The sequence below is a fragment of the Schistocerca nitens genome, chromosome 6, assembly GCF_023898315.1.
Source record: "Schistocerca nitens isolate TAMUIC-IGC-003100 chromosome 6, iqSchNite1.1, whole genome shotgun sequence".
NCBI classification, from domain to species: Eukaryota; Metazoa; Arthropoda; class Insecta; order Orthoptera; family Acrididae; genus Schistocerca; species Schistocerca nitens.
Window position 1 is genome coordinate 28,558,792 of NC_064619.1, and position 17,619 is coordinate 28,576,410.

Below are 17,619 nucleotides of genomic sequence, written 5' to 3' on the forward strand. Positions count from 1 at the left end.
TACTGCCGCCAACAAATACTACACATAAGGACCACCAAGATAAGGTACGAGAAATTAGGTATGATACGGAGTCGTTTCTCCCTCGCTCTGCGAATGGAACAGCAAAGAAACTGACAGATAGTGATACAGAGTAGCCTCCCAACGCATCGTAAGTTGGCTTGCGGAGTATCTATCCAGATGTAGATGTAGATGTAGACTTCCTCCTTCCAACATCCGGCGATGATACTTTGCTGTAGACGAAAGTAACCTCAGTGAACATTCTGAGATTGCTGGTCATCCTGTCCGATAAATCATTGGCGTATGTTCAAGATATTCTAACGGTTCGATTACGCTTATTCGAGACAAAGCGATACGAAGTTTTTTTCTGTAAAAGCGAAGTAAAAGCGCATTGTTTTACTGACAAAACATTTTCCGAGCAAGACACACATATGAGGTCCGTGCGATCGTGTGTATCTTAGCAGTCAAAATGTGGATAGCCGTGTAACATATTCCAGATAACCGGTAATCTGTCAGTTCACCTACTTCAGTTATTCTTAAGATGCCGTATGTGAATACCATGAGCTGTGTATCAAAGGAGTGCGAGCATGTGTTTTTTCTCACAAAGGTCTTAATGGGTCTAGTTTAGAATAGACCCTAAAATCCTGTATCATATGGACGTAAGAGATATTTGTTATTAGAAATAAGAGGTGTTGTCCATCCACAATTTCACTGTGTGGCGTCGCAACTAGTGCGCGATCGCCCATTTGTCTATTAAAAGCTTTACTTCAGAATGAATGTGGGCTGCAGTGTAAGCCGGTAGAGTATTATACGGTCAGTAACGGACGAGTTGTCTCCTGCAGACTGACGTCACGACCATCTGTTGCAGCTGCGTGTGTGAAAGCAGTGGAGTAGGGCTGGCAGGCCAGTTACATTATACGAAACTAAAAATATTAATAACTAATAAAGGAATAACCTGTGGAACGTCATATTTGATGTACATCCTTCTGTTGTGACAACAAACAATATGTCAAAGTCTGAGATCAAAAATAGTTGTGTTTTGGAAGTCAGTAAAATTCCATAAAAAAACGTAATTTTCCGACAGTCAAGAATATAAATAAATACAGTGATGTAATAGTTCACCTTCAGTGACTATGTACGATGATCTGATAACACTTTCAGTGTTCATATATAAATTTGGGAAGTTTTTAGTTTCAGAAAAAAACGGTTCAAATGGCTCTGAGCCTATGGGACTCAACTGCTGAGGTCATTAGTCCCCTAGAACTTAGAACTAGTTAAACCTAACTAACCTAAGGACATCACAAACATCCATGCCCGAGGCAGGATTCGAACCTGCGACCGTAGCGGTCTTGCGGTTCCAGACTGCAGCGCCTTTAACCGGACGGCCACTTCGGCCGACCAGTTTCAGAAAACCTCTGTGACTTTTCTATAATAATAATTTCAAGAATTCTGAGTAAATATGTGTATTGTGTGTTAGGGTGCGTGTGAATGAGAATGCGTGCGTGAGAGTATGTGGGTCGTTCGGCATTATTAAAAATCATTCATGTAATTCTCTACAGGAACTGGCAAGTGTTCCAACTCTGTAACGTGGGAACGAATCCACTAGTGGTTCCCCTACTAGTGAATGTCGGATGTCCAAGTATGTATGCTTATGTATAAGACAGCCAGAACATTCGCGACTACATAAAAAATTTCCAGATGTAGAGTAAAGCTTATAGTTCATTTTGTTTTGTTTATTTAATTAGAGAGTTTTGTGTTACTTAATTTGATGACGCCAATGAGCCTAGAGAAGTGGTTAGTGCTTGCTAGATTTTGGCGCGAGCCGCGCCCTAGAAGTGAGTTCTCATTGGTCGTAAGTGCTGACAGCCAATGAGAAGCGAGACGGTTGGTCGCCTAGCGAGGAGATATAGTTTTGAGTATGGAAGAGTGAGAGAGAAGAGTCGCGAGCTAGCTTTGATTGGAGGCGGTTATGCTGGATGTGACTTTTCGCATTATGTGTAAGATGAAGTCTTGGGATGACTTCCGCGTTATGGTCCAGTGTTAATGGTATCTGGTAGTGACCAGAAACTGTTTATGAAAACATTAGAGTGTTGTGATAATTCGTTCCGACTAAAATCGCGAGTGAACTTTGAATTATATAGCGTGTCGGTACCGAGTATATTCTTACTGAGTATTTCATGGCGAGCATAAACTTTAACTTAAGACAACCACTGAATATCATGCGCAGAAGTAATTGGCCGATCATTGACTGTGTTACAAGTAATTGGTTTCGGAATTTGGGGAGTAAAAGTTCTGGCTGTTTTAGGTATGGTGATAACTGTGAGCAGAAACTTTAGTAATTTTCGTAAATGTGGGCTGATGATTTTGCTTAACGGCAATAAAGATCTATTGAAGGTTTAAATTTGAACTTCATGTTTAAAGTACGAGTGACATCACCTTTCCGAATCATTTCTTTAAAGTACATAGACAATTTTCCGCAAAATTTACTTATAGCGGCCTCCGGCGTGTAGCTATGTCGTTACAGTTCCCTCAACACGACTTTTCTGTGATCTCGTAAGTAGCTGTAGTCAGGAGTGTACGTGCGAAGATCTACCGCTGTAAAGAGGTAGGTGAACAAAAATTATAAAAGAAATAGCATTGCAGCAGCAACTTAAAATCCGTCGCAATTCGTGCATCGCACGCACGCACGAAAAAATCCGTCGCAACTGTTTCTTGTTAACGCGAGAGATCGAAAATCTTTCTTCAGGGACAATGCTCCGATTAATAAAGCTAGGTCACCAAATTGATAACGGCACTATCCACGGCGGACCCGGCCACGAAGCAAAAGAAAAAAATCTTTTCCATAATATTTGAAAGAGTATTTATGCAGGAAGAACAATAAACGGTTTATAATAATTATAGCTTAGTTACTAATTGCGTGTCTTCTATGAAAATGTATGATTTCCAGTTATCACAAACGGTGCAGTTTACGAATTTTGAACGTTGCTAACGTGCCAAATCAGTCTAATCACGACAGTATAGAAAAAAAGCAGAAATACTGACAAAAACTGTTATTATGCATTTGCAGCTTTTGATTCGTCTTTCAGTTTAGGGATTATTCCTGACTGCCAGCCTGACATTGGGAAGTACCTTGACAGATGGTCGTTGATACGATACGTTCCAAACAGGCAGACAGAGAGAATATCAGATGAAAACCTGATAGAGGCTGTCATCATGTATCAGGTGCTATTTAACGAATTGTTCGTACACACAGCAAGTGGTTCTGAGAATTGTTGTACAGCTACCTACACCATACTCCTCTCGTAGTCGCATTACGTCGTTGTAAGGTACACATAGAATTATTACCATGAAGCGCTCTATCTGAAATGCAACAAATAAATCTTCATTGTCTAATTTGTGGATTGACTTACATGTGAATGCAATGCGACATAAATAAGTATCCAATTCTCACCACTGAGTTGCTACAGAGGTCAACCTTTCAAAAGACATTGTGCTCTGTGGAAGCTTCGGTCAGTGGCCAACGATTGGGTCTCTCGACTACCGATGTCATTAACGGTTGCTACAGAGGTCAACCTTTCAAAAGACATTGTGCTCTGTGGAAGCTTCGGTCAGTGGCCAACGATTGGGTCTCTCGACTACCGATGTCATTAACGATATCACCTACCATTAAAATTGTTGTTTTTTTCATCTTAGAAAGATACTGCAAATCATTTGTAATGGAATGATGAATATTGGAACCTTTCTCATTGGGCCAGCCGGTGTGGCCGTGCGGTTCTAGGCGCTTCAAATGGAACCGCGTGACCGCTCCGGTCGCAGATTCGAATCCCGCCTCGGGCATGGATGTGTGTGTTGTCCTTAGGTTAGTTAGGTTTACGTAGTTCTAAGTTCTAGGGGACTGATGACCACAGATGTTAAGTCCCATAGTGCTAAGAGCCATGTTTTTGAACCTTTCTGATTGGTAAACAACGTCGTTACACTCGTTTCAATGTATGAGGTCTGTTTACATAAGTTACTGCTAGTCATGTAGCCTTTGTACAGCCGTTTTACAGTTTGACCTTAACCTTTGAATTCAACGACACAGACATAAAATTAGTGTAGCGTTAATATCCATGACTTCAAGGACCTACGTAACATTGTTCAGCAACTTCACTTATACGTGACTCAGGTCTATTCTTGCTTACAAGTGCCTGTTGGGCGCAGAATGAGTTTTCTCTCTACAGGAGAGGGCGCTGGTTGGAAACTCGCTGGAACGTTAAAAGTGGGCGCCAGACTGGAACTCAAGCCTGAGCATGTACATTTTGTGGGTAATTTGCTCTGCGGATTGTTTTCGTTCCTTTCTATCTATTCCTTCGTCGCCTTTATACACTAGTTCTGCACGGATGCCATATGACATCTTCACATTCCATCCATGAGAACTTCATGTAATTTTTTGTTACAGAGGGTGGTCAGTCCCCTGGAAGAGCTCGCAGAACTAAAATGCCGACTAAATTTTTCACCGCAACTCCTACCTTCAGAACGTCACAGAAGTTCTCCTGCATACCTTGTCGAGATAGCACTTGTGGAACAAACCATGTTATGTAGACAACAGATTAGTTACGGCCTGGGTAATTGATCACAGAATTAATTTTTACTTCACATGAAGAGGCTAGGTTCGAGTCCCAATCCAGGTGAAAATTATAATCTGTCATGATCTTTCAACCTGTTGGTTGTTTCGATTTCTGGATCAAATGGTGAGGTTGCAAAATCAACTATGGACGATAACATGTAACAACGTACGGCGTTATCATTTTTGCTATTAAAGTTGTATCAGCTTTCATCGAGAGATCTTTAGAGACAAAGTCCGCCTGTTTAGCTGGGTAGCCGGCACGGTAGCTCAGCGTGTTCGGTCAGAGGGTTAGCTGCCCTCTGTAATAAAAAAACTGAGTTAATGGATCAACGACGAACTTAAACGGATGTGTTACAACGTCCGTCCTGAGCAGATGCAATGAACGAAAACGAACAAAATGAGAAAATAAAAAAAAAGGTGGTAACGTGCTCACCTCCAATGCAAGCGGGCCCGGGTTCGATTCCCGGCCGGGTTGGAGTTTTTCTCAGTTTGGGGATTGGGTGTTGTGTTGTAGTCATCATCCTTTCATCCTCATCAAGTCGCCCAATAATGCGTCGCCTGCAATAAGACTTGCGCTGGCAGCCGAACATCCCCGGATCAGACCTCCCGGCGAACGATGCATATGCTCATTTAATTTTCTTTTTACCAGAAAAATTTTCGTGTATTTTACGTCTATAGTCACAAATTCTTGTCATCAGACTACCGGTTTCGGTCTATAATGACCACTTTCAGATCTATTTTTAAAAAACATATGCTAATGTACCGGAGCCATAGGACATGTTTTTCTAAAACAGGTCTGAAGATGGTCATTATAGACCGAAACCGGTAGTCTGATGACTAAAATTTGTGATTATAGACATAAAGTGAAGAAAATTTATTATATGTTCGGACCATTGTTGAAATCGCGACCATGTCGCAGCTTCTTATCTTTAGAGAGTTTTCTGCTTGTGTATGAAAGACGTAAGGAGATAATAATTCCTCCCCACACATACAGGAATGCCGTTTGCCTTGGAGGGACACGGCTGCAGGGCACCCTGCTACCGAGCTGCCTACATTTGCCCGAGGCGGCGTCGTAGCGCCCCTCTGGGGTCCCTAATGTCCTCCCTAGGGGGCGGCGGGCGATCCTCCACCCGCTGAGATGGCCCCATTCCTTCTCCCCTGGTAGAGCAAGAAGCCTGATCGATTTGGAAAGAGCACTCGCGCTGCGGTTAGGTGACTAGCATCTCAATCTGCCTAGAACTTAACAAAGAGGCTTTGTTCACATACGACACTCTTATCGGATATTGCTGTATCTTTTTACTACATATGAATTATATTAACAGTGTCTTATAATGCACATAACCACATTGTTACTTGCCTGTAACGGGAGTACAGTAACTCAGATACGAATTATCTTCTTCTTAAAAACATTATTTAATCTGTTACTTATACCATTTTTTCCGCAGAGAAATTTGTTAACATCGAGTATTGAATGAAGTGTCAGGAAGTCGTTTCTGAAAGTATTTGTATGGAGTGTAGCCATGTATGGAAGTGAAACATGGACGATCAATAGTTTAGACAAGATGAGAATAGAAGCTTTCGAAATGTGGTGCTACAGAAGAATGCTGAAGATTAGATGGGGAGATCACATAACTAATGAGGAGGTACTGAATAGAATTGGGGAGAAGAGGAGTTTGTGTCACAACTTGACTAGAAGAGGGATCGATGGTAGGTCATGTTTTGAGGCATCAAGGAATCACCAATTTAGTATTAGAGGGCAGCGTGGAGGGTAAAAATCGTAGAGGGAGACCAAGAGATGAATACACTAAGCAGATACAGAAGGATGTAGGCTGCAGTAGGTACTGGGAGATGAAGAAGCTTGCACAGGATAGAGTAGCATGGAGAGCTGCATCAAACCAGTCTCAGGACTGAAGATCACAACAACAACAATGCAGTGTCAGAATGGTGGTTAATCGGATGTGGCAATGTTAGTTGAAGGGGTGGCCGGATGCCCTTCCTGCCGCCAACCCGTACACCCTGGGAAGAAATTAGTGTACCCCAACTGTCTGCGACTAGTGTAATTCATGGAGTAGCGCGAAAGTGTTCAGGTGTCTGCGAGCCGTTTAACAGAGGCGGATGTGGGGACCATCCCGGTATTCACCTAGAGGGATGTGGAAAACCGCCTAAAAACCACATCCAGGTTGGCCGGCACACCGGCGCTCGTCGTTAATCCGCCGGGCGAGTTCGATCCGGGGCCGGCGCGCCACCCGAGTCCAGGAAGCAGCGCGTTAACGCGCTCGGCTAACCTGGCGGGTCAAAAACATTATTTAATTTGTGGATATTTAATGCCAGCATCACCAGCTATTATGAAAATTTCCAAAAGAGGGAACAGGCATACCCACTGACCTTCCCTGTCCTCGCCTTTGCATTGCATAGTTTTCTTACCTGTCCTTCCTAGACTTTTTAAATCAGAAGTAATCTGATCCAGTTTCTTCCGACACATTATAACGAATATTTTTCTATAGACATGACTCTCATTTTTATAACATTTGCAGTAGTTCATTCCATGGCATATGTATAATTTTACGAAGTCTTACATTAAAAACTTCTCTAATGTGTACGATACGATGACCTAGTAGGCCAGTTTGTTGAACATCTCGTCTGATGCAGCTATCACTATGATAACGATCTATTACCTCTAGTTCTTAGTGGATAATGTGCTTAGCAATCACCATGATGTTATAATTCTTAATTAATCTTAGCGAATTTCAATCAATAATGGTAACTGATCCGCCAAAAAATTTACAAACGCTTTTCCATCTAAAAATGTCCGTAAAGCGATAAGAACTTTCATAGTTGCCACTCGTTATGTCTATTAACCATGGAAGCTGAGAATAAGCTTTATAAACATTTGTGACAATTCGTAGGCTTCACAGCAACAGCAGCCAGCTCTGCAATTACATTTTCCAAGCCTTATAGTACTTAGAGCCATTTTGAATTACATTTTTCTTAATTATGGCGAATACTTCGACATCAGCTCCCCATTTGTGAGATATGAAAATTTGTGCGAGACTGAGACTCTACCCCGGATTTCCTGCTTATTCCGAGTTTTTGCGTTAACGACTTCAGCTATCCATGCACACTTCCAGGACCGTTGCATACATTGTTGATGATATACGTCTGTAACAAATATTACGAAAATATTTACTGAAGGCGCGTTCTTCGACATCAGATGTATCATGCATGAAAATACTACTATTTGTGACGCACAAAAGTTTGTGCCACACTGATAACCGAATCCACTCACCTATTGTGAGTGTTCACCTTAACCATTTTGGCCATTCGTGTTTGCTACCAGGACCGATCCAAACCTGCATATTCCAAACTGTTCACGATCCGTTACGGTCAAACATTATTTCTTTATTTTATGGAATCATATTTGGGAGAAACTTCTCTCACAGAGAGAACATTATCAAAATTCGGAAACGAGTCATTAAAATTATATCTGGTGTCAGTCGTAGATCATCATGCAGAGACCTCTTTAAGAAACTTGGTATTGTAACTACTATTTGTCAGTACATCTACTCATTGATGTCCTTTGTCATTTTCAACATGTCTCTCTTTACACAAAATAGTGCAAAACATGATTATAATACCAGAACCAAAAACAACCTGTATAAAGACTATAAAAGCTTAACATTAGTAGAAAAGGGTGTCAAATGCGTGGGTACTCATATATTTAATAACTTACCAGAGCATGTCAAAGGTCTTGTAAGTGATAAAGATCGGTTTCAGAGTGAATTAAAGAACTTCCTGTTAGCCAACTCCTTCTACTCCATCGATGAATATCTTCACAAGGATTACAGCTCATAACTCTGTCTACATTAGACTTGTACAATATCCATGTATCCGAGTATAAAAAAAAGTTTTGACTCTTTCCACATCCCAGAGACTCCTCTCCAAGGGATCCATGGAAATCGATAATCGTAATGTAATGTAATTACGCCATTTCCGCGACAAATATATGAGTCAGCAAATGACAAGAGTTCGGTGTTAGTGTCTCTGTCATGTCCGTCGTGCTATTTAATATTTATTTAAGTTACGATGCATGTCTTCTGACTTGCATGTCTGATAGACCAGACATTGTCAAGTAAATACACATTAATTTCGCCCGTTTCAGTTGCCCTACGTAGATTTTTCTTCGGTTGTATGCTTTAATTGGTGGTAAACAATTTAACAATGCGGTTAAATAAAGCCCGTAACCGCATTTTCGCCACAGATCTGTTAACATCAATGGTGGTAACATTAGTTACATTTCTTCCGGATTCACCCTAAAACATTTCATTTTCCTCTTGAAAGGAATATTCATTTTACTCACCTCTTATACTAAAGGTGCTCGTCAAAAGTAACTCTTATATCAGAAAACGGCAGAGAAAACTATACAATATACCTGTTGTATGTCCATGTAGAACAACGCTCTTTACCTGAATTTGCTTTGGACAGGGGGATTTGCAATACACTCTATCTACTTCATAACACTGTTATCACTAGGCTGGGGGAGTACAATTAAACTGGACCAACATTTATTAACGCTCTGTTTGATACTGCTACTTCCATGAATATTAACGTTTCTAGCAGAAGTCGAATATTAGGTTGCACATAATACAATACACCTCTTCACAGAAAATAACAAAATCTGCCGAAAGTTCTGTATCTATTTCATTGTTACGATGATAGTTGATATTACAACGTAAGTAACTGGATGCTTATTGCTTATCTCAGCACTTCAGTTCTTTAAAAACAGTTTGCAACCGAAACAACTTCCTCCTGAAATAATTTTGTCTTGTACTGTTAAACATTTTTGGCCACTATACTGGTTCCTTTAGAGGTAATTTTCATTAACCCCTGAGAGATCGGCATTGTTTATGTATTAAGGAAAATATGCTGTATCATATTTTACCTAAATATGTGTGTAGTGAAATGGGTTTTCTGAAGATGAGTTAAATGTGATAATGGAGAAGATTGTCCATTCCTCTCGTCCCGCCATTTTGTGTCTGTATCTGTTTCAAGTAGACAACCAAGTTAAGTGATTATATAGAGTCGACAAGAATGTGGCGTAAAGTGATTTAAAAGTAACGATACTTTAATATGTTAATTAAAGAATACTGCTACTACTGTATTGTAGGAATTACTACCATTAAAGTTATTCAGATTCTGTATGTGTTTTTATGCTCGACTTTATTTAGATGTTTTATTAGAAATATGCATAACATGCATTCACTAAATTATTGTCCATTAAGAATAATGTATCGTCTTATTGAACTGTATATAAATATCTTGTTTCAAAAGTATACATTAAATAGATTCAAACTGTTGGCGACTTTGCGGTTTTTAATATTTCTTCGTTATGAAACAATATATAAAAATTGCAAACCAATATCTGAACTTCTAATTCGTGATACTAGTTTATCCTTCTCAAGCTAGTCATGCATTCACGAGTTATTCTCACCACTTCAGTATAAAATGACTGGTACAGAAGCATTTATCTTGTAATACCTTATGGTAAAGCAGACTTTTCGTGGCACCGAGTGTCCCAACAACGGCTGATCACACCATTTTGTGTCAGTTATTGTGTTGTTTTTATTGTTGTTGACGTTCTTGCGGGCTTCAATACAAAGACGGTTAATACGGCTATGCATGTTTGTCTGTGCTGTACAAGCTTCTTAACTTCTGAGTTATTGTTGCAGTCTACATCAATTATTTCTATTCATGCCTAGGCCTCCCTTTGATATTTATACTCCCCCCCCCCCCCCCCACACACACACATACACATCTCCCTCCATTACCCAACTGACTACACCGTGATGCGTCAGAATGTTACCTATGAATCAACACCTTCTTCACGTAAACTTGTGCTCTAAATCTCTTTATGTTTTTCACTCTTCGATTCAGTACTTCCACATTACTTATTCAAACTACGAAATTGATTTTAAGCATCCTTCTATAGCAGATCATTTGAAAAGATTATATTCTCTTCTTATCGGAAGTGATCATTGTCCAGATGTCATTTTCGAACGAGCCCGAACTCCAGAAATAAAATTTCAGCAAATGTTTCCTAACACTTAAATTTGTAAGAGACTTTAACAAACTTTGAAATCTCTTTGCATCGGCCATCACCAGTTTCTTTAGTGTACAAATAGAAAAACTCATCAACTAGTTTTGGTTTTTCATTTCCTAATCTGATTCCTAAACAGTAGCCTCATTAAATTCGATTACATTCTATTGCCATTGTTTCACTTTGGTTAATGTTCATTTTATAATCTCTTTTGAAGGCGCTGCCCATTCCATTCAACTGCTCTTCCCAGTCTTTTGTTCTCTCTGACCGAGTCATTAAGTGATCACAAATAACACAGTTACTGAATCTCCTCCCCGAATTTCATTGGTCCTCCCTAATTTTTCCGTCGCGACTTAACCAATGTACAGATTGAATAACACCTGAGACAAGCAATAATCTTGTTTGATTCCGTTCTCAACATGTGCTTTCCTTTCAGGTCCATCGACACTTCTGCTTGCATTCTGGTTCAAATGGCTCTGATCACTATGGGACTCAACTGCTGAGGTCATTAGTCCCCTAGAACTTAGAACTAGTTAAACCTAACTAACCTAAGGACATCACAAACATCCATGCCCGAGGCAGGATTCGAACCTGCGACCGTAGCGGTCTTGCGGTTCCAGACTGCAGCGCCTTTAACCGCACGGCCACTTAGGCCGGCACATTCTGGTTTCTGTACAAGAAGCGAATAAAGATTAGTTCCTTGCTGCTTTCAGAATCTCAAGGCGTATAAACCAGTCCATAAATGCTATTAAAATAGGTTTATCTTTCTCTAACGACCTTGTAAAATAGGTCTTAGAGCCAGTATTGCCTCAAGTGTAACCTGAATTTCCCCTGTACCGACTCTCATAGTCCCCGATACGGGTTTTAATTGGGGCTGGCATTATTATTCTTTTGAACTGTAAGGATATTTCCCGTTGCTCATATATCTTGCACAACAAGTAGTTTTTTCATGTCTGGCCCTCCCAAGAATCTCAATATTGCTAAAGGAGTGTCGTCTACTCCAAGTGCCATGTTTGTATTTAAAGCTTGCAGTGCACTGTCGAATTCTTCTTGCGATATCGCTTCTTCTACATCTCACCTACTTCCTCCTTCTATAATATTGTCTTCAAAAAATGGTTCAAATGGCTCTTAGCACTATGGGACTCAACTTCTGAGGTCATCAGTCCCCTAGAACTTAGAACTACTTAAACCTAACTAACATAAGGACATGACACACGTCCATGCCCGAGGCAGGATTCGTACCTGCGACCGTAGCGGTCTCGCGGTTCCAGACTGTAGCGCCTAGAACTGCACGGTCACTCCGGCCGGCAATATTGTCTTCAATTTTATTTCCCTTATACCGACGCTCTAAAGATTCCTTTAACCTTTCCACTTTGTGTTGTCCCCTGAGCTTTCGTTACTCATACGGCCGATTTTCTTTGCTCCAAAGATCCCTAACTTCCCTACAAGTGACTTGTACGTTTCTCGTAGTTACGCAGGTTGCTACAGCCTCGTATCTGTTCTCTAGCCGCTTCTTCTTCGCCATTTTGTACTTTCTGCCTGTCTCACTTTTAGGATTCTGTATTTTCCTTTCCACTTACTGCTTAACTTCATGAACGCTGAGGAAATGGAAAGTAAGGAGTTGGAAGATATTTTTAGGTTCTGTCCTGAACACACTCTCTTCGAATTGTCTACGTACATTTCCGAAAAATACGTGTCTTCTTCCTTAGAATGTCTGCTAGTAGTGGTTTTTAGAGATTACTGGAAGAATACGCCGCTATTCAAACAAAGACAATGGCATACTTCAAGGTTTTAAACATGGCTGAAACAGCAACTGTTAAAATTCTTCACGGTGAATTATGACAGCCAAAACAGTTGCAGGATAAAGATTTATTAAAATTCTTGACCACGGTTCATAGGTGAAGTACTGAGGCTAAACTGTGTTCGCATCGACCCTCTGTCCATAATCATGTTGTATAAATGGAGATGATGCTTTAACTACTGACGACGCCTTTGGGACAATTGTTTTATGAATCTCCATTGCAGGATGTGATTTTTGTGTATTTTACTTCTGATGAAGGTATATTTAGATATACCGAAACCGTGCTCAAGAATTTCAATAAATCTTCATCCTGCAACTGTTTTGGCTGTCATAATTTACCGTGGACAGTGGCATACACTGCCCTTGTTTTTCTGTGCGTTATTTCTCGTGTTACCCCGACCCTGTGAATCATTAGTTCATCCAAGAATGGAAACACAGCCTGATTATTCTCCATAAATTAAAATACATAAGCTGAGGTGAAAAAGTGTGGCCGCCCGGAGTGGCCGCGCGGTTTGAGGTGCCATGTCACGAATCGGGTCGCCACTCCCGCCGTAGTTTCGAGTCCTCCCTCAGGCATGGGTGTGAGTGTTGTATTTAGCGTAAGTTTGTCTAAGTAGTTAAAATATGGTTCAAATGACTCTGAGCATTATGGGACTTAACTGCTGTGGCCATCAGTCCCCTAGAACTTAGAACAACTTCAACCTAACTAACCTAAGGACATCACACACATCAATGCCCGAGGCAGGATTCGATTCTGCGATCGTAGCGGTCCCGCGGTTCCAGACTGTAGCGCCTAGAACCTCTCGGCCACCCCGGACGGCGTCTAAGTAGTATGTAAGTTTATGGACCGATGACCTCAACAGTTTGGTCCCATAGGAACGCACACACATTTGAACATTTTAAAAAGTGTGAGAAGTTTTCAGTACTGTAACCAACTCATGTCGACAATCAATTCCGATATCGTTGACTTCCACTCTCTGAAAAAGATGAGAATGAAAATCAATATGCGGTGCTAGATCGGAGACTTCTGTATTGTGGAAAATATTATAGTAATCGGCCACCAGGAAACGGAAGCCGTTAAGTTGAGGAGTACTTCGTAACTTGGCATTACAGTCCGTACAGCATAATTCTACAGATTTCTTAACCTAATAAGTGAGACACGACAAAGACGCAGAAAGCGAGGTGCGGCAGCCGCTGCCCTCGTACTCACTGGTGGTGAAGGAGTGGTCCCACCAGTCGGTGCGGCAGAGGTACGCCTTGAGGTCGTCGGCGGTGCGGCCCACGATCACGTGCGGCGGCGCCACCAGCGTCCTGATCACGAGGAAGACGCTGAACACGGCCACGATCACGCCCAGCCGCTTCAGCAGGTCGAAGTCGGTGATCTTGATCGCCTTCGCCGACCGCACCCGAAATATCACAGATATCCTGAAAAAGTGAGCGTCGTTGGGCAGACAGTTGAGCTGCACATTGTTTTCAGTTTCACGCTTACATTTCCGTATTCCATTCCTCCTGCCTTGTTTTGCTTTTATAAATGTGTACCCTACATGTACAACTCTCTGTTCTAACACGGAATGGAGAACCTGAAATCTACGTCGTTGATTATGTGAAAGGAAAAGAATAACTAAAAGAGGAACCATGTTGCTGTATATCTCTCACAGTATCAGGGAAATTAGTCACTTCTTTCTTCTAAAGACAGCTGGTAACAAATGTCGTAGAACAACAATAAAGCGTGTCCTTATTGTTGCACTCACCCTTTACGGCGGCACAATTACGGAACCTCCTTTCCAACTAGACATTCACAATTTCCTAAAGCCCATAACTAAGGCAGAGTGCCTAAGTTCCCGTTTCTCAGTACTTCGTACGTTATATTTCAATTTTGCACCCTTGCACTTTACTGTGTTTGCATTTATGCTGCTACTATTATTGCTGTCATTGTTATTAGTGTCATGCTATTAGCCTTAGTTTTGGTTTTGCAGCTGTTATCACATACTAGTCGGTACTATTATTTCAAGTGCTCAAGGATATACGTGGCGTTGGCTTCCAAAAGCTACGAAATCCAAAAAATTCTAATAATGTTAGCAGACCCTACCAAACTACCAAATAGCTTGTTGCAAGTCTCAAGTAACTATTTTCCAGCTCAAAATACCAAATACCTTAAAAAACATTGTCAGATCTAGTATTTTACACCAAAACGTAACGAATCCTCTTGAACTTTCATTGCAAGTAGTACCAAATCCTCTTGCACTGATCTAGCTGAGTGTCGTGACGTCGAACGACAGTGTAGCAGAATACTTTGGCCTGATGCAGAAGTAGCCTTTACCAAGGCGCAAGTTAATACAGCATATTATTCACGCCAATTATGTTATCATGCTGGAATAGTTATTCATTAGGAGAGCATAATCGTTTCACCAAACGCGATGCATTTTCATAGATGGCTTCGGAGTGAAGGTGATAGGGGTCCAAAGGTAACTAGTTCATGTCTGTGGGATTTTTTAAGCCAGTTTTAAAACCGTAATGTCATTGTTTTGTGGGAATTGTGTATGAACAAAAATTATTCTATTTTCTTTTCGTCACGACAGGGATTACAGATTGAGTGGTTTTTCCTGTACGTGGTCATTCATACATGCCTTTAGATAGGTCTTTTCGCAACCTATAAATTCCAAAGATTGAAATGTAATGCTCTCATAAAAATATGACAATGTTTTTGACACAGTAGAAACACTTTACGCCCTGAGTTATGATTTTTTTTCTCGGTTAGTTGGCAAGAATTCGGTCAAATACCAGTTCCAAAGCAAAAGCCTTCAAAATTAGTGAGGCTAAAGTCTCACTATTCATAATATATCAGTACTAGTTGGTCTGCATGCTACATATGCAACGGGACCAGTTTGCAAAAGCAGAATGTAAGGTAGGGAATGATTGCATTTTGCATCTAGTAAACGTTTTAACTAATAGTAGTCGTGTAAAACAGGAAAACGTAAATGACCTGGTGTCCCTACAATGAAATCTGAAAGTAATCAAATCTATTTCTACAAAGGCATGGTAGAATTTAATGATGTACGAGTACATAATGAGGACTGGTGACTGATGTTTGGAACCGAATATCAGTAATACTAGGAAAATTTGATTTCTATATGCATAATCATTCTTAAAATACTATTTCGTAGCAACTCACAAAAAATAGTTGTGCCTAAACTGAAGTGTATCCCATTCTAGAAGTTCCAGTAGGGAATAAATATATGATAATTTATGCTCTAAACAAAGATAAATTATGTTTTAAATTTTGGGTTGGTAAACTTCTCATCTAAATTAATTTGTGGTAAATGTCACAAAGTATATGAATATTAAATGATATTTGTTTTTGAAGTATAATTTGTACACTTTTAAAATGATTTTCACACCAAAAAGAACCAAATCCAAAATAAAATTACCAATGACTGTACAATAATAATGAGGAACACCCTAAATTTCTCTAAAAGTTATATCACTACTACGATTTGCATACGAGGACTAATGTTCCTACATGGAGTTTTTCTACTCTGCTCAACTTGCCCTATTTGATTTGGTACCTTTTGGAAATAAGCTCCATGTATGGAGATCGCTTTCCACTCTAGCTGTTACTGATATTCGTATTACTGCTATTTGATTTATAATATCATTATGATACATATTTAATTGATTTATAAATTTTAAAATATTATTGAGTCAAAATCTGCTCTGACCAAACACGAGGATCTGGAGGTCCTAACATAATCATGTTAAATAATAAATACAATACTAAATTAACAGAAATTATGTTATGTGAGATGGCGGCAATTTAAATCATAGAATTAACTATAAGGATATTCCTTTCTAATAAGATAGGCCCAAACACTAAACATAGAGAGTCCTGGTGACGATTCTATAACTTGGTAAACGGTTATGTCATAGTTATAACACCAGCTGTTATTGGCAGTGTTCCTTGCAAATGGGCGCTGTCTGGAAAATTATGTACTGCTGCTAGAATGTACCTAAATCTTACGCCGTGAACTCGAAAAGTAGTCAGACGTGTTAAAAATTATTCCCTTAGTCAGTAAAGTGACAAATGTCTAAAGTACAACAATGTTATCATGGAGCACATATGTTATAGCTAGGAGTACCAACGACGTTTTGCATGTCTCAGCAGGTATGAAATTGGTTTTTATTTTGGAAGTTGTTCTCCGTGTATGACAACTTAACGAAGATAGCCACTAGTTGCTCACTTCCAATTTACATGTAATGGTATGTGACATAAGATACATTTAAGATGACACATAGCAGTTTATTGTTGGTTCATGAAACAAGCTTTATAACAGCTATACACTGAATGTCTGTTGTTGGAGATTATTGTAAGATTATTGCCACCGTTAACGAGAAACTCTTTTAAAATTAATATTATTTGTCACTATAACCATTAACTGATGGTTTAGTGTATGCTAGGAGTTAGGTTTACCGATGTGTTTCATGCAATATATCAGTCATTGGGTTTTTATATTACACATAACTGAATGAAAACTTTGAGTTCCATAGGCCATATAGATGTGTTAATGGAAAATTTATTTTGTTGGTCTGCTGAGTAGTGATTGCTGCGGTTTTCTAACCCACGTATGACTCGGGTGTTGATTGGCACTGCGCTTGTGATTTCGATTACTAGCGACCTCTAGAAAGTGCATCAGTATTATTTTTAACAATATTGAAATAGAGTGCACGTCAGTCAATAAATTTACAAACTATGCAAATTCATGGGTGAACAAACTGATCAAACAGGAGTCAACTATTGAAGGTGAGGCCTTTATTCACTTGGCAATGGAATCTGTAGCATTAAGAACGCAAAAGTGTACAGAACCTGTCTGAATACTGCATGGTACTATTTTCGCCGTTTATAATGTTGTATAACAAGCGTACGAGTGGCGTTGGATGTGGATGGAGGAATATGGTCGGGAGATCCAAGCGAGATAAAAGACGCAGAAGACGGAAAAGAGCAATAGTCGGTTGAAGTCGAACTCCTAGTAAGCTCTGTCGTGTTCAGCACATGGCTAGGAAGAACTGATGGTGAAAAGTATTAATATTAACACGTTTCACTTCAACGTTCAAAGGTATAGAGGA

General features: G+C 40.0%; 1 protein-coding gene across 1 annotated transcript in view; it reads right to left on the reverse strand.

Annotated features, from left to right (window-relative positions):
- The window catches only part of LOC126262729 (probable G-protein coupled receptor CG31760), a 682,895-nt gene that overhangs the window by 113,573 nt on the left and 551,703 nt on the right, over nt 1–17,619 (reverse strand). The window contains exon 7 of the mRNA XM_049959532.1: nt 13,709–13,923. Coding sequence (XP_049815489.1) covers nt 13,709–13,923 — 215 coding nt within the window. The remainder of the gene's footprint in view (nt 1–13,708; nt 13,924–17,619) is intronic.